General features: G+C 39.4%; 1 protein-coding gene across 3 annotated transcripts in view; it reads left to right on the top strand.

The window, feature by feature from the left end:
• Window positions 1-18,356, top strand: part of LOC140250803 (cohesin subunit SA-2-like) — a 54,964-nt gene that overhangs the window by 8,630 nt on the left and 27,978 nt on the right. For all 3 annotated transcript variants that reach the window (XM_072333845.1, XM_072333830.1, XM_072333837.1), the window contains 8 exons: window positions 1,151-1,257; window positions 3,070-3,141; window positions 5,718-5,922; window positions 6,932-7,083; window positions 8,302-8,375; window positions 8,826-8,949; window positions 13,406-13,504; window positions 15,721-15,800. In XM_072333845.1, the coding sequence (XP_072189946.1) occupies window positions 1,151-1,257; window positions 3,070-3,141; window positions 5,718-5,922; window positions 6,932-7,083; window positions 8,302-8,375; window positions 8,826-8,949; window positions 13,406-13,504; window positions 15,721-15,800 (913 nt within the window). The remainder of the gene's footprint in view (window positions 1-1,150; window positions 1,258-3,069; window positions 3,142-5,717; window positions 5,923-6,931; window positions 7,084-8,301; window positions 8,376-8,825; window positions 8,950-13,405; window positions 13,505-15,720; window positions 15,801-18,356) is intronic.

The raw sequence follows: 18,356 nt of genomic DNA, 5'->3' as shown, positions 1-18,356 counted from the left end.
CATTAACCTTGGCCCATCGATCAAGCCTATCCAGGTCTCTCTGTAGTGCCCTTCTCCCCTCAGGCAGATCAACACTCCCTCCCAGCTTAGTGTCGTCTGCGAACTTACTGAGGGTGCTTATTGTGGGTGTGAGGGAACTTATTGGGTGAGAATGGTCTGAAGTACGTTTGCTAGCTAAAAATGGCAAATAAAAGATTGTAAAAGACTATTCTGTTTGCTGAGTGTATTTCAGCAGTTAGAATATACCTTTTATGCATCAAATTCTTTTTCTGTCTCTTTAACTAATACGCCTTATGTGGAAAATGTTTTGGTGTCTTTGATTAACAGTAGGCTAAGTTTTAGTAAGTCTTTGAAGTAAGTGAGTGGAAAGAGAAAACAGAATCATAGAATATCTCATGTGGACTCCAACTCCTGGATCCACGTGGGACCACACAAAATTCATGCTCTGCATTGGAAAGCATTGTCCAGACACTCCTTAACTCTGGCAGCTTGGGGCTGTGACCGCTGCCCTGGAGAGCTTGTTCCTGGGCCAGACACCCTCTGGTGAAGAGCCTTTTTCTAATTCCCAACCTGACCCTCCCTGGCGCAGCTCCTAACCATTCCCTTGGGTCCTGTTGCTGTCATGAGAGAACAGATCAGTGCTGCTGCTCTGTTCTTCTCACGAGAAAGCTGGGCCACTGTGAGGCCTCCCCTGTCTGCTCTTTTCTGGGCTGAACAGAAGGAACCTGAGCCACTTGTCTCTTGTCTTGCCCTCTAATATCCTTCACCATCTTTTTAGCCGTCCTTTGAATGCCCCTTAACAGCTTTGTGTCCCTGTTTTGTGGTGCCCAAGCCTGCATGTAGCGCTTGAGTTGAAGCTGCAGCAGTGCAGAGCAGGTCAGGAATGACTAGCAGGGCTGAACCTGATGCACCACAGCATATATTTGGCCCTTTTGGTTGTCAGGGCAAGTAGCCAAATAGCCACACAAGAAAACATAGGATTGGTCTCTCTGATTTGTATTTTAGTTCTGTGTTTTATGTCTCCCTGTGTATATATTGCCCATACCAGTGTAACCTCATATCTTCCAGTATTTCTAAATTTGACATGAAGTTCTTACTGTAGTTAATGTTACGTGGGTCTCAGTATTCTTTTTAAAAATCACTTGTTTAGGTGTGGTAACAGCAGAGATGTTTCAAAATTCACACAAACGAGATGGGAACAAAATTCATTCCAACAGGACGGATGTCATGCAAAAAATGACAGAAACCTTTGATGAGGTAGGTACAGCTTTGACTTTGTGACTTCTTTTATGTACATATACATTTTATACATATACATTATTATATATATTTATAAACAGTAGGATTCTCTTTAATAAGAAACCTGAAGAGTTCCTACACCTTATCAGGAGCTGTATCGCACTTCCTTTCTTCAGGAAAGCAATCTTGTTTTCTCACAAGAGAAATTTGGTGTTTACTTTAGTATCCGAGTGTGTTTTTTTTTTTTAATAAGTGACATTTACTTTCAGAGTTATTAGGGCTGACACACTTGATGTTCCTGAATCTGTCTTTGTCTTAAGAGTTTTTATTGATAGCAACTTAGAGTGGACCAACATCAGATTTTCTGCAGCACTCTCACAGTTGCTTTTGTACTTTTTTTTTTCCCCCTCTGAATTGATCTGTCAAGCTGTATCCATCAGCCTTGCTTTAACTGAGCATCTCTCAAAGACCAGCTGCTGAACAAATTCCTGCAGAGGATGAATTTGCCAATGTGTCTTCCTTGTGTTAAAACTATAGTAGCTTTTGGACTAACTTTTGACCGAAATGGCCTGATAAATATCTGGCCATGTGAGTTAGTTATCTGGCACTTCTTTCCCAACTAAATTAACCCTAAATAGCATTCATGGTAGCTACGTACTCTGAAAGGTACACAGTTGTGATTATTGTTACTATCACCCTGGGTGTGTTACTGCACTGTAACTGTTTCTCCAGTCCCAACAGGCAATAACCAAGATTCAGAATACAGCTTCTGGGACAGCTGTAGAATGCTTTGATAACAGTGTTTTTGAGATTTGACTTGACTTTGGTTTTGCGATAGTAATTCAATGTGCTACTTTTGAGAAGTATTTTACTCATGAGAAATACTAGATGGTAATTCTTGTGTTAGATACTCTAAATCTTTTTAAATTTGGTGAGTTCTGAAATTCTCTTGATCTGTTTTTAAAAAGTCATGTAAAATAAATTCCTAGAATAATTTATATGGAATGAAATATTCCTAGGGATAATGTCTGATAGCTTGTTTGGTTTGCTTTTGATATATTATGACTATCAAATTAGTATAGGAAAAAATGGTGTCTGAGGCTCAGTCTTTCTTATGTTAACCACATATTTGGTGATTGAAAAAATGTTTTGGGATTGAACTCCATTTTTTAAAAGCAGAACTACGATAAGAGCAAAGTAGAGTGTTGTATTAAAATCACAGAATCATAGGGGTTGGAAGGGACCTCCAGAGATCATCGAGTCCAACCCCCCTGCCAAAGCAGGTTCCCTACACCAGGTCGCACAGGTAGGCGTCCAGGCGGGTCTTGAATATCTCCAGAGAAGGAGACTCCACCACCTCCCTGGGCAGCCTGTTCCAGTGCTCCGTCACCCTCACCATAATGAAGTTCTTGTGCACATTCATGCAGAACTTCCTATGCTCCAGTTTCAGCCCATTTCCCCTTGTCCTGGCTCCACACACTACTGAATATTATTATTATACTTTGTATATATTTCCTTATAAATTTTAAAAGCAAATTGCCTCTTACTTGTAGAAGGGAATTTTTTTTATTAAAAAGTATTTTTTTTTTCTTTCTATCGTTGCTTATAAATTAAAAAAATAATGAAATGAGAAGGGGTTAGTTTTTTTTTTTCTTAAGGCATTGGATTGTGTGAGCTGTGTATGGTACAGCTTGTCCTAAGTTGTAGTAGGTTTTTAGATATAACGCATGGTTTGTATTGTTTTTTCTTATTATTACTTGGTATCTTTGAGTTAACTGTGGCATTTTATTGAAAGTCATTTAACGTTTTTTTTTTTCCCATGCATTGCAGGAAACTGGATTGCAGTACAAGAAATTCATTGCCTACCCTTGGATCCTAACAGTTACTTGGCCGGTGGATGTGGTAAGGCTCTTGTAGTTCTCTTCAACTGTAGTGTAGCATTTTCTGTAGCTGTATCTCAGCTGCATAATTCTGTGTTTGTCTCCGATGTAGGGAAGTACATGAGAACTAGTGATATCGAAATGTGTATTGGTGAACAGAGATAATTATGCACTTCTGAGATCTACTTCATCTGGCTTGTTTTAGACCTCTGATTCGGGTTTAAACCTCTTTCATTTTGGAGTGTCTGTTCCTTGCTATTGATTCTAAAGGGAAGTGAAGAGAACTTGCTGAGCTTGCTAAGTTGTACTGCTCTGTACTGATTTTTGACTGAGGTAATTTTCTTCCTGGTAGATGGTATGGTGCTGCATTTTACGTTTATGATGAGGATAATGTTGATAAGACATTGATGTTTTAGTTGTTGCTTAGGAGTTCTTATGCTGTGTCAAAGACTTTCCTACTTTTCATACTGCCCTGCCAACGGGGAGGGTTGGAGCAGACAGAAACAGGACAGTTGTCCCAAATTGTCTAGAAGGATATACCATAATCTGTGATACTCAACACTAAAACTGGGGTAGATTGGCTGGCAGGGCCGTTTCTTGGGGACTGTCTGGGCCGCCTGGTCAGCTAGCAGTGAGCAATTGTACTGTGCATCATTAGCTTTAGTTTTTTGGTTTTAATTTTTTTCTTTCTTTCTTATTCAGCTGTCCTTATCCCAACCCAAAAGTTCTTGTACTTTTTCAGTTATCTCCTAATCCCACTGATTGGCAGAGAGTGAGCTAATGGTTGTATGATGCTTAGCTGTCTGCTGGATAAGCCACATCACCTCCTGTAGTGTTTTACAGAGACACGTGCGTTCCCCATCCCTTCCAGCAACCTCTACCTGTGCACATGGTGTTTTTGGCAGACAGTTTTATTTAAAAGCTTTCTTCATAAACAGATTCTCTTGCAAACACAGACATCTGATTGGAAGAATATATATATATGTGTGTGTGTGTGTGTGTGTGTGTGTGTATATATAAAATATATATATATATATATATATATATATATATATATATAAGAAACACCTTTCCTGTAATAACTTTTCCCATACATCACTTGCAGCATTCATTTCCTTTCTTACTTGGCACTTGCTACTACTGCAAAGTCTGAAATAAGTCTTGTAACCCGATCGGGAGCACATCTGAGATTCCATATTTCCTAATATGCCTTGGTTTGCAGGCATTCCTGAGTCTACCAACTGTGTCTTCTTTTTTCCTGGCATGGTTATAGAATCATAGAATCATCAAGGTTGGAAAAGACCACAGTACATATACTGTGAATGCACTTGTAGCTTCATTGTAACTTGCTTTGTATAACATCAGACAGATTGCCTACTTACAGTGTCTGGGGAGGGTTTAGAGACTTGGGTACCATTGGCACAGGTGAGTGACTCAGTATTTGTCTTCAAGCTGTAGTCTGATTTAAACTCTTTGTGCTGGCTGTGCTGCTGAGGAAAACAGTCTGATCCTCTCCTCTTCTGCAGTTGTTTGTTTCTACTTCCCTGCTGTCAAATCTCTTGTTTAAGACACTTTTGTGTGGTTATGTGTTGAACCACTGTTTTAGTTTAACCCCGGTAGACAGCTCAACCCAGCACAGCCACTTTGTGTGCCACCCTAAGTGGGATGGGGAAAAGAATGAAAATGTAAAAGTGAAAAGTTTGTGGCTTGAGATAAAGGCAGTTTAATAGGGTAAGACAAAAGCTGTGAAAGCAAAGCCAAAAGAAGGAATTTGTTCTCTACTTCCCATTGGCAGGCAGGTGTGAAGCCCTTTTCAGGAAAGCGTGGCTGCATTGTGTTGCAGTTTCTCAGGAAGACAAATTCCATCATGTCTAATGCCCCTTTTCCAACCCTGTCTCTTTCCCCCAGCTTTTGTTGCTAAGCATGATGCTATATGGTATGGGATATCTCTTTGGTCTGTTAGGATCAGCTGTCCTTGTTGTGTCCCCTCCCAGCTTCTTGTGTACCCCCCAGCTTCCTTGATGGGTAGGTGGCATGGGAAGCAGAAAGGTTCTCAACTTCATCTAAGCATTGCTCAGCAGCATCTAAACCGTTGGTGTGTTATTACCACTGTTCTCATCGTAAATCCGAAAGAAAGCACCATACCAGCCACTATGGAGAAAATTAACTCTGATCTCAGCCAAAACTAGTACAACCACTTAATCCAACGGAAAAACAATTAGGCCAGGTTACAGTTCTTTTTCAGTTGCATCAGTTTCCTCTTGAATTTTACCATACAGTTGCAGGAACAGGAAGGGCCGGGTAGGGGAAATACTACTGTACTACCTGTAAGGAAGTAGAGGCCAGGAGTGCTCATGGTTTATGCTTTATATGTCCTCTCCCGTGTGTTCACAGCTGCCTCCCATTTGCTGCTTTAAGTTGGGAGCTGTCATGGCAGTGTGGCTCTACTTTCTATGTGTGCTTGCTTATTATGAAATTGCATTTTGTAGTAGTAACTGTGAGAAAAATTACAGAGGATCTAGGATTTAGCTGACTGTCAGCAAAACTCTGGTGTTCAGTGGGAAAGATGTACATGTATGCTTTGTTTTCCATGTGCAGAGCAATGAAGACTATCCTGTGATCAGAACAGGGCCCTACTGGAAGAAGTTCAAGGCCAATTTCTGTGAATTCATTGCGGTACTTGTTCAGCAGTGCCAGTGCAGCATCCTGTATGACAGCTACTTGATGGATACTATCATCTCACTGCTTACAGGCTTAGCAGACTCTGTGATCAGAGCATTTAGACACACGAGCACTTTGGCAGGTAAAACAAATCTCAGAGTTGCTACAGCAGAAAATTGAAAAGTCTCCACTGGAGCAGTTGTTCTTTTCTTATTCATTAACACTGCTTTCCTTTTAATATATGTTGCCGTAGTATTAATAATTTATTCCCATTAGTAACTGAACAAAGCACGTATGTTTTAGGCATGATTAATTTATACTGCTTCTTCTTTCCAAAGAAATTTTCCTTAATGCCTGATAAGACTAACTTTAGAATTCAGCCGTGATCTCTCTGTAATCAGTTACTGCTTTTTCTGTGTTCATAGTTTTCTTCCTTCCAGTAATTAATGCAGTGAGGTTAAAGTTGCATTAAATGCATTATCCATGAGAGCTTTCTTTGGAGAGCTGCTGTTCTTGTGGTGTCTGTGGTAAAAAGAACACTGCTTGTAGCACATTTTTATTTGGTGCAGCATGATGCCTCTAAAGCCACTTTTTATTTTTTTAAGCCAATAAATAACTTCTCTGCCATAAAATACACTGATGTATAATTTGTTCTAAATACACTATTTGCTTCAAAGGCTCATAAGACCACTTGAAATGTATGCAAAGCAGCATGTTCTTAAAGGAACATGAAGTTTTGTTAATTCAAGTAAAGAATTAAGCTTGTCAGCCTTTTTGGGGGGCCAGCCTCCCCCCTTTTATTTTATTTTTTTTAACTCAAACATACCTATACCACAGCTCTAGACTCTTTTGCAGATGGAATTACTTAAACTAAGACAAGTCTTGCCCAGTAATTTACATCTCTGACAAGTCAGTGAACTGTTGCCAAAAGCTGTAAATCACCAGTAATACCGCTACGTTTTCCTTTTTGATCATCATCTGCTTTTAAAACACTGTATTTTAAAATAAGTTACTTTAGCGTAATGTTATTTCTGTTGTGTATAATGAATTAGATTTGGCTAGCCTTATGCTTTCTGTGGTAAAGTGGTGGATGTATTTATATTACATACATCTGAGCTAAGCCGTATATGTTGGGTTTGTTTCCTTTACAGCAATGAAACTTCTGACAGCAGTTATAAGCGTGCATCTGAACCTTGATGTCAACAAGCACAATGCTCAGCGGTTATATGAAGTGGAAAAGAACAGGATAAGTGGCAAGAGGACCAATTACAGACTTGACCAGCTAGAGAGAAAAAAGAAAGAGGTTGGGCAGGTGTTTTGTATGGGAGATGAGAGAAGGTGTAAAAAGAGGGATTGCTGACTGCATATTTCTGAGTTGCTGCAGTTCTTTGAGGTTTATAACTTTATCTAGTGAATGCTGCTGAGCTTTTGTGCCTGCCTACATTAGGCTGTATAAAAGTTACTAGGGTGATAACTGACCTGTATACTGTTAATTGTAATGTCTGTCCTAAATACTTTGTTAGCCTTTGATCCCTACACAAATACAGGTTTACATGCACGTGTGCTTCCTTTAGGAGCTCCAGAGCTGTGGGAGTGCAGTTTATATGTATTAGAAGTCAAAGTTGTAGGTCTTTAACTGAATTTCAGTACATGAATGAAAAAGGACATGGGATAGCTGTCATTTTTCTGTAATAAAGCATTGTAAAAATGGTCATAATGTGACCTGTATCTGTCTTGTGCTTAGTTTCTGTCATTTCTTTGCTGCTCAGTCAAACAGCTCCCTATCACCTCCAGTGGCAGGACTTTGACTAGAAGAAATAAGACCACATTTGAGGTAGCTCAGTGTATGGCAGTTAAGCATAGCTCCTTCTCTCCTGACTTTAGAACTGTTTACCTGTGTTCTGTGCTTTGGATGTCCAAGTATTCCTTCTGGTACAGAAACAGCCCCTTTTCCATAGGAAGAAGGATTTGGTGAGATCAGAGGTTTTTTTTTTTTTCCTTGATCTTATAGGAAGAACAGACAAAATATTGTGTTAGAGAGAAGTAGAGCCAATTTTGTTACCCTTTTTGGTGCTATTGATGAAAAAATGTTTACCTTAAGCAAGATATTTCCAGCATTTCAAAACTGGATGTTCTGGATTTGGTTGAAATGCTTGTTGTGGAATTAGGTCCATTCTGAAAATTCTTTGGTCTGCATCTCTTCTATCTCTGTGTGCATAGAAGGAGAATTTAAACCTGGATGTGAAGATTGAATACTAGTTATGCTTTGTATTGATACAAGAAGACTCACCGTATCAAAAATATTTTGTGTTTTCTATCAAGGTTTGTAGTTGATACCCATTAAATCTTTTATCAGTATGAAGCAGCAAAAAGGGCAAGTGTCAGTGTAGAAACACCTCTCATTTTGTGTTGGTATCATGTGTAAATAACAGTGATGTGGACCACAGCAGCACTGTAAGTGCACTGATGCAGATTTTTCATGTGATGGGAGTTGAAACATTCAGTTCTCTTTCTGTTTCAGTATGATCAGAAGCTTGTGGAAATACAGAACATGATGCATGCAATTTTCAAAGGGACATTCCTGAGTCGCTACCGGTAAGAATAAAATAGAGCTGTGAGGCATTCTCCAGAGGCTCTTGTTTAGATTGCCAGGCGTCAGAATCATGTTAAATATCATAGAGGCACTGATGTTGTCCAGGAAAATATAGTGGTTACATTATTCTAATTCTATTATTCATTATTCTATTCTATTTAGCAAATGACCTCTCTAGTGTTTGCTTCTTAAGTTTTTCCTGCCAGCTACAGAGCAGTGCATTTGTGATTGAGATGGTATCTAGAGCTTCATAGTGATGATTCTGTGAAATGTGTAGCTAAAAGTGACTTAGTTGTTGACTGAAGGCTAACTTAGAATGTTAATATAAAGATATTCTTAATCTGTCGGATTGTGTATACTTCAGCAATTCCAGGAAAAAAACATTACAAATAATGTTTTAATGTGTATTAGGCACGTTAATGTATTAATGTTATGTTTTTATGATTTCACAGTGATATAGTCCCTGAGATACGAGCTACTTGCATTGAAGAAATTGGCAATTGGATTAAAACATACCCAGATGTTTTTTTAAATGATGGCTACTTAAAATACATTGGATGGATGCTGTATGATAAGGTAAAGTTTTGAATTTTTCTTCTGTGCGGGGGCAGTAGATGGGAAGACTTTTGATTTGGAAGAATCCTAAAACTTAAGCTGTTTTCATGCTTCTAAAACACGTGACAGATTTTGGGAAGATATGACTATTTATCATGAATGGTTGTTTACTGGAATTGTGGCAGTGTACTTCTGCAGGCTACCTTTAAAGTGTGTATAAATTCTGGTTTGTGTTAGTTTTAGATACGTGTTCTGTAAACAAAATTGTAGCTTACCACAAAGCCAGGAGGGGGAGCACAAAGCCTCTTATTTCCCTGCTTTCTGCCATTTCGGTAAAGGTAGATTCTCAGAAGCAACAAATCTGTCAAGAACCCTTGTCTTTTCCTGCATTCATTTTATCTGATCAGAATGTCTTTTATTTTAGTGTATGTTCAGCTAGGAGAATTATCAGACTGTGAGAATAAGAAGTAATTTTTGAGGATTGCACCCTTAATAAGTGTTCCCATTCCTCCGTTGATGGTGGTGGGCAGCAACAAACGGATATCTCCTGAAGCCAGTTTGCTTTTAGAATATTCCATAGAGACATTTGTCAAATAATTCAGGCTGCAGAGTTGAGCCACCTCGGAAGTCTTCTAACTGTGGGGAAAAATCTGGCCAGGATCATCTGCAGTGTTGCGAACAGTTATTAAGTTCAGTCATATGGGAGTCTTTAAGGAGGAAAAAAATAGTATAAAGTTAATGTTTCGTCTCCCAAATGTTTAATTTGAATGTAATCATTCTTTCTTCTCCATTACATACTGCTTTGCCATTATATCTCAATTTGAAGCATGGTATTTTTACATGAAAGGCTATTGTCTGGGTGCAAGAGGGTTTTCCAAATTCAGTGGTAATGCATCCCTAAGTTGTATATCAGCATCCCTCTTTGGCTCAGTAACAGTTTTGGAACAATGCTATAAAGATAAGTTTTCAAGTAGTTTATGTTCATTTACTAGAAATAACATAACTTTATTTTTCTAAGGCTTGACGGGAAACTTGACTGCCATGTGCAATTGGACAATGTTATGTAACAATTTTATAAGCCCAGTCACTTACTAGTGCATTTGTGAAACCAAGTCACTTAACTTGTGCTTGAAGGCACTAGTGTTCTTCCAAGGTGGTATATAGCTACTCAGTCAGCAATCAGATTGGATGGATGTGCTGTGTGAGAAAGTAAGAGTTAGACGGCAGAAGAACTGAGATGATGAAGAGTAAGGATGGGGAAAGTGGGAGAACCGGCAGAGAAGAAGGCAAAGGCAGTGAGAGTGGAGATGCTTGCGCACATGCATACACTTGTACTTGAGATCTCCCAACATGCTAATCTAGCTTTGTCTTGAACTTCAGGGCAAGTTTTTTTTTCCCCTTAGATTTTCAAACAGACAAGAAAAAAAGCCAAAACCAAAAAACCAAAACCTAGAGAAATCCTGTGGGAAACAAACCTTTGTTGAAATGAACTTGTGTCTTGACCATGTGGTACTCCTAGCAAATCTCAAGAAATTGAGGTTTAATTTCACCTCCCAAGCAACATGACTATAAAGTGGATCCCACCATTTTAACAACTTCTGAAATCCTGTCTTCAAATGTTCACGTTAACATAGTGGTTTTCTTTCCAAAGATAATGTTTTTGTATGCACACTGACATGGTTTTTTTTGAGGGGAGGGAGGCAGGTATTTTTTTCTTTAAACTATGTTTTACCTTGACAGGGTAGGTAAGCTGAATTTTCTTCATGCTTTAGTATTTCAAAAGTAGACCTGTTTTTTCTAATCTGTTATTTGGAGTGTCTTGAGGAGGAACAGTTACTCAGCCTGACCTTGTAAAATCATCCAAGTCCCAGCCTGTACTTGTGAGGCTTACTGTATAGCCCCATTTCTTGGATAGGAGCAACACTGGAATCTTGTAACACTGAAATCTTGTAACTGAGTTTGTCTAAGCAGTGCTGGAGTCTATGTAAAGCTCTTTGATGTCAGTAGAGCTTCTCACTGTCATACTGATTTTATTTTCCTGGCAGTCTTTTCAGGCTGGGGCAAAATGCACTATGATAAAACCAAAGGACAACATATGTTCAGAGTATCCTGAATGAAGATGTGCTTATAGGGTTTCCCTGCACTGCTGTTAATTGTTAGCTGTTCTCCAAGGACTATGTGACCATCCAACAAATCATTACAAACTTAAAGAAAAAAAAAGGGAAGAAAAGAGTTAAAAAAAGAGAAATCTTCTTTTGAGACATCTGTGAAGCAGCAGTACTAATGATGGGGGGCACTTTGCAGGGGTGACTATTTACCAACAATGCCAATCTCAAAGCAGCCTACTATTCTCAGCTATATAACACAGTTTTTCAGTATAGTCATCCCAATTAGCTGCGTGTTTTTGCTAGTGATGAACAAGAGGAGCCTGCATGCCATGCTCATAAAAATCTCCAGTGGCTGAGGTGACCCACTGCTTTGCAGCTGCTATGATAGCATCACTACTGGGAAAGTGTTACCCATGCAGTCTATCTTTCATACAGAGAGAGGACAGAAGTCAGAAGGTGCCAAATCTGGACTATACACTGGGTTCAGTAGGACAGTTCAGGCATGACTGGTGATGTGCTTCATGGTCTTCAGACTGATATGGGACCTGGTGTTATTGTGCTGCAAGAGAGGTGGTCTCCTTCTCTGGCCTGGCTCTGGGAGTTTGAGCCTTCAGCTTTAGTTTGTATTGGAATAGAATTGCCAGAGTTGGTGGTTTGTCTGAGTTCCAGGAAATCCAGAAGGATCCCTTTCTCAAAGGACACATCACTTTACCTGCTGAGACATGTGTCTTGAACTTTTTCATTCCTGGGGTATTCCTGTGTTGCCATTCCGTGGACTGCCTTTTATCTTGGAGTAGTGACACACCCTCGCTTCCATGTTGACAGACTTCTACGTCAGACACCACGTTGGCAGACTGCTCCTCTGCTGCCATCTGTTGCACAGCAACAAAATATAAGAGAATATTAGAAAGGTTAAACCTCTACTACCATATCAGTAATATCCGCCTCTGGCCTCATAAACATAATAAAACATAATAAAATAGGATGCGTTACTTTTCAGAGCAGCAGTTGTATCTGTGACATGCTGGAGAGATGGGGATACCATCCTGAGGGTACTTAACCAACTTGAGAGTCCCTTGCAATGCTTATGCAGTTCAGTAAGGCCAAGTGTAAGGTCCTGCACCTGGGTCAGAGAAATCTCAGTGTGTATACAGGTTGGGTGATGAGTGCATGGAGAGAAAGAGAAGGACTTGGTAACATGAGTTGGCATTGTGTACTTGCATCTGAGAAGGCTTGCTGTATCCTGGGCTGTATCAGAAGAAGGGTAACCAGCAGGGCAACAGAGGTGATTATCCCCTTCTACTCTGCTCTTTTGAGGCTCCATCTAGAGTACTGCATCCAGATCTGGGGCCTCCAGCATGAAAAGGACATGGAGCTGCTGGAGCATATCCAGAGGAGGACCACAAAGATGATCAGATGGCTGCAGCTTTTCTTCTGTGAAGAAAAACTGAGGGAGCTGAGCTTGTTGAGCCTAGAGAAGGGAAGGCTCCAAGGAGTCTTAACCGCAGCCGTCCATTACCTAAGGGGGGCCTACAGGAAAGGTGGGGATGGGACTCTTTATCCGGGAATAATGCAGTGCTAAGACAAAGGGTAATGATTTTCAGATAAAATAGAATAGGTTGAAATTAGACTACAAGAAATTTCAGAAGAAATTCTTTACTCAGACCGTGATGAGACACTGGCACAGGCTGCCCAGGGAAGCTCTGGATGCCCCATTCCTGGAGGTGTTCATGGACAGGTTGGGTGAGGCCCTGGGCAGCCTGAGTTGGTGACTGGCAACCCTGCCTATGGCAGAGAGATTGGAACTGTATGATCTTTAAGGTCTACTCTAGCCCAGTGCATGATGTGATCTATGGTTCTATGAGAATCAATAATAATAAGCTGGTACGTTTCTAAGATATATTTCTTCCTTGGGGAATTTTGCTGGGCTGGAGTTTCTTGGAGTCCTTGTAGAGGTGTAACTGTTGTCTGAGTCCGACATTGAAAAGAGGTGAACAAAGTTGATAGTATGGAAGAGTACTGATGGTATTAAGTAGGTCACTGGTAATCTTGTCTTTGTATATATTTAAATGGATGAATTTGTCTTTTGCGTTGTGTTGCTTGTATTAACTGCAATGTTTTGGAGAGTTTCTGTGAATTTTAGGGAGCCTAGCAAGAGCTGTTGTCATTTTCATATTTGGCTCACTGCAGGCTTTCTCAGAGGGAGGGAAAGAGGCACACACAAAGAGTAGAATGTAATAAAGAGAATGAGGCAGCATTTAGCTAATATGCTGTAGGCAACCACATCGAGCTCTTATTTGTGCAATATATATGCCAATAGTAAGTAACATCAGAGATAACATATTAGCAGATTTCTTTTTCTCTTGTAGCAAGCTGAAGTGCGGTTGAAGTGTCTTCTGGGACTGCAAGGAATTTACAGCAGAAAAGAACTTGTTTCCAAGATGGATCTCTTTACTTGCAGATTCAAGGTAAATAGATTGCTGGTTTATTTGTTATTTAAGTCTGGGTTGGGTGTATACACAGGGTGTGATGTTTTTTGGTAAGAGTTCATCTCCCTGTTCTTTTGACTGACAGAAGCTTAGAGTATTGCAGAAACAGCCTGCTTGACTGAGTGGCTGAAGGTGTTTTGCAGAGTTGCTTCCCTCTGCTTCTGTGGAATTTTGTTTCACTTCAGGTTATGCACAGAATGGTGTAAATGTGCACTATAGCTGGTTATCTCCATCATTTATCCAGGATGGCCCAGGCTTTTTTTAAAAGTACTTTGAAAGGTGGGAAGGAATTTGATACTTCAGTGGTCCTTCTTTTTTTCTTTCTTTTTTTCCTCTTTTTTTTGCTATTCTTGTTAATTAGTTAGGCTCTTAGATGTTACATTGACAATGTAATATCTAATAACTGATATGGGAATAACTCTCTGCTGATATACCATGTCAGTATGACTCTTGAAGAAGGATCTCTTACTTCCGAACTAAACAAGTTGCATGATATTCTGAAATTTTGAGAGCTTATTCTGTGCCTGCACTGACCATGTAGACTTCATATGTACGTGCCTTGATCATACTCCAACATGTATGCGTAAACCTTTATCATATTCCAACATCCTTACTCATTCAAGAAATAAGCCATTTACATTTTTTAATCCTGCCCTGTGTAATGATTTTGTCAGCTACTCGTATCCTAACGGGGCAGTATTTTTGTGGTATGCAAATAAGAAATCTCAAGATGCTGTGAGAGGAGGAGTTGTTACCACAGTCCTTCTGAATCAGTCCATAATCAGTGCCTACACGTGGTGGTAATTCATGTTCTTTTTGCAAAAGGTGCAGTGCTTACCTGGATGTCAGAACAGTTGTTTGTAGTAAGAAATACCTACAGACTGTTGTCAAATAAGAAGAGACAGATTAATTTTGGTATTTTAAGAATAAATAGTTCAGAATGGAGTTTGGCTATGTAAGACTAACTTTTTTTGTTTTTTTAAACAGCTTTTTGGTAGTGTTCTCTCTTTCCTTTTAAAGGAAGGTTGTTATAAGCTACTGCAAACTGCGTAAGCAACTTGGTATTCAAAGACTGACAGAAGAGATCTAGTCTGTTTTTACTGAGATGTTTCTTGGTGTGGAGGATGGTAATATATACCTGGATTATTGCAAATTCCACCTCCCAAATGGAATATCAAAAAACAATAAACCCCAAAACACATTCAAAAGCAACAACAACAACAAACAACACCCAAAACAAATCAAACCAAACTCCTCCTCCTTGTTGAAACAAGAGAAATCCAAGCAGCAGATATAGACTGATTGGACATCTCCCAGAGTTGAAATCCCACTTCCCTGATGATGGGAAATGTAAATACATGATCATCAATCCATTTTCAATAAGCTCTATTTCATATGCTCCTTCTGTTACCCTTGAGTTTTCAGACTCAGGATTCATGGACTTCCACACCTTGCATCTGGGCTGTTAGAAAAAGAAAGGTGCAAAGTAAAATGGATGTAGACATTTAGAAATGAAATGTGTACTGAGGAAGCTATTAGTCTTGAAACTATCACGTTTGAAGGTTTAATGTGCCTTAAAGATATAGGCTGCACCGCGGAGTGAGTCTGTGGGTACGCAGGACAGGAAAACTACTGTTTTCTAAGGTGTTTGTATGTACGCCAAGTTATAATAATGTGAACTTTAGAGGTCAGGAGTATTGCTGCTGTTTTGTGAAGCACCTTTATTGACTCAGTTCTTAATTATATCTTTCCAGCAAAGCATTGGCTTCTGTAATGTGTAGGTGCACACGCTTTATTTTTGATGGGAGAAACTGATTATATAATGCTTGTAATTTGAGGCTTACCTCCATTTAACATATTGAAGTGTCAGTAGTAACATCTTGGAAACAAGTTGTCAGTCACTTTTAATTTGTAGACTGTAGTTGATTTCTTGTGAACGCATACATTACATCTGAAAAAGAAATACCATATTACTGCATGATTAATTCAGTTAAAAAATTAACATGCTGTTAATTTTCAGGGGCTGGGGAACTACTTGGTAGTAATCAAGTTGCCTTGTGTCTCTTAGGAAATAGCTGCTGAAATAAAAATAAATCTCTGCTCTACTAGTGTAGATGATCTAGCTGTAGCAAAAATATATGTCTATTGAGAACAAAACATGTTACATCTTTTTATTGTCATTTTACATCCATTAGGATCGAATTGTGTCCATGCCTCTGGACAAGGACCATGAAGTAGCAGTTCAAGCCATGAAACTCTTGATGCTTATGTCACAGTAAATAATTTCTTTTTTAATTTACTGTATTGTTTTAATGGCAACAAGATCCAGATAAAATTCTGATGAATCTTCCTGTAATCAGTTACATGCTGGGAAACGATTGGTCCCAGCAGGATATGAATTACAGTTAAAACTGCTCAAGACGTGTCATTTTCTTTCTGTGGGAGGCACCAATGTTAAGAAAACCTTTGCAGTCAGCTTCAGTATAAGAATGACATTGCTTTTATCTTAATGCTTCCCCTGAAAGTAAATTCCAAAGCATTTTGATGTTGGCTTTTCTCAAATAGAGCATCTGCCTGTTTTCAGGAAGTCCCCACCATATAACGTTCTGTCCCAGGCTTTCCAGATCCTGACTAGGAGCTCAGGGAACTTTGCCATCTTCCCCCATACGGGAAGCATTGAACTTTGTTCAAATTTGGGCTACCAGATTCTTTGCTTCGTGGCAGAGAATCTGGGAGCTGTTAAGCCTGCAATAGACTGACAGAAAGCGAGTAAATATCTGACATCTTCTTTTGGCTGAAGTGGAAAACTAACAGAAAAGCTGTTTTGTTGGTAAATTGGTTTTGTTGGTAAACTGGTCAGCCATAGATTTGAAAGGGTGATGTCAGACTGGAAGGGGTGGGGAAAAAACTGGACTAACATAATAGAAATATGTGGGTCCTATTCCAATGTATCCTTGAGCAGTGTGTTTATTTTAGAACTGTTTTGGCAAAGTACCCAAAGAATAAATTCTCTGTCCCTCTTTTTCAGTGCAAAAAGAAAAAAAAAAAAAGAAAGAAAAAGGAAAAAAAAAACAACCCAGTGCATTTCCTTGTTAATGCAGTTGAGATTTTAGGGGAGTCTGTAAGTGTCTCTTCTGTTTCAGGGTTTAAGATGGATTCTGCTGATGCAGTTGCTTGTCTCCATGTACAGCATGGTGCATTGTTCAATAGCAATTGCTTTTCCATTTAAGCCAGAAGTATTGGTCATTGCTAGAAGAGGATGCAGAACTTAATGGACCAAATAATATGGTGTTCTAGGTATATACATTAAATTTCAAATACGTTTATACACTGAAGTGATACTGTATAGTCTGGACTCACTCCTATTTCACACTCCATTGATTTGAGTGGCATTTCTCTAGGTTGCTCCAACATACGCATCAGAACAGCATGTGACCACTATGAATGCAGCATGCTCTTCTGAAGGAAGTACCATTGTTTGGATCTCACTACTGGTAGATAGGGTTATATTGTTTCTGTGTTTACAATATCCCCTTCTACATTTGGTTCTCTGGTGTGTAGCTGTTGGAACAGAACAGTGTTGTGTCTGTGTGTAACGTGTCCCTGTGCCAGGAGGAGCAGCACACCATTGTTGAAGTACAAAGATATTGAACACCAGTTATGGCTGTCCCTGTTCTGTATCTGGACTAACAAGTGCTGTATTGGCCCTGCAGCTGTTTAGAGCCTCTGGCTTTATTATGCGTGATCATGTTCTCATTAATGTGAACTGCAAAAGTTTGATCAATGTTTCTTTTTTTTATCAAGCAAATTTTTCCCAGATCTTTCTTTAATACACTTTGATTTCCAGCGTAAGTTCCATCTAAAGTTTTCTCAATTACATTTTCCCATCATAAGATGAACTTTTCATTGTCAGAATGAATATATTTTGTTTTCAGTTAGTCTGCCTGGAGTCCTAGCAATACATTCTTCTTTCTCTTTACTCATCTGTTGTGTAGCCATCCTTCTTTCTGTCCTCCTCCCTCCCAGTTGCTTTGAGTGTTGCTGATTTTGCTTAATTACTGTAATAATGAAAATGGGAATTGGGGGCATAATGGGCAAATTCAGTGATAGATATTCTTTTTGATAAGGTAGATAATGATCAGCTATAAAACCTTTGTGAAGATCATGTAGACAATATAGTCTCCACTACAGATTTGCTAGTGAGAACCCGCATTGAGTTGCTTGTCTTGAAGCGAGGGGAAAGGCTTATGCTGCAGTACCTACAGATATCAGGAGGGACTCACTGCTGATGTTTTGGAAGCAAACAATTTCAGACTGAAAGATAAGAGCTTAAGGGAGCTAGGAGCTATGGCTTAGTGGTTTTACTGTAGGTATGGTAAAGGGAGGACAGTTGGACTAGATGATCTTGTAAGGTCCTTTCCAACCTTGTGATTCTATGCTCATGATTCAAAACTGGTACCTGGATGTTGAACAGCAAAGCTGCCTGATGCATGCAATAAAGCATGCAATGAGGCCGTGGACAGTGTCTCCACTGCCTGTAAAGAATAACAGGTGTAGCGGTGCCATTTACAGAAGCTATCTTGTATGTATTGCTGTAATCAGTGTTTATGCAGCTTTTAGTCATGCTCTATTGGCTTCATTGGGGATGGCCCATCTACAGATTTGGCAAGTGAATTCTGGTTGCCCAAATTACTGTTTTTAGTGAGGTGCGAAAGACCTTTCAGGTCAAGTTTCTATTTTTAAAGGTACCATTTCCATTTTTAAAGTAAGAACATCCATCAGTAAGAACTTTCTATATTTGATTTGGAATCATGGAATCGGCTAACAAGAA

This window comes from Excalfactoria chinensis, chromosome 1 (assembly GCF_039878825.1).
Source record: "Excalfactoria chinensis isolate bCotChi1 chromosome 1, bCotChi1.hap2, whole genome shotgun sequence".
Lineage (NCBI taxonomy): Eukaryota > Metazoa > Chordata > Aves > Galliformes > Phasianidae > Excalfactoria > Excalfactoria chinensis.
This window is presented reverse-complemented; position numbering and strand designations above follow the sequence as displayed.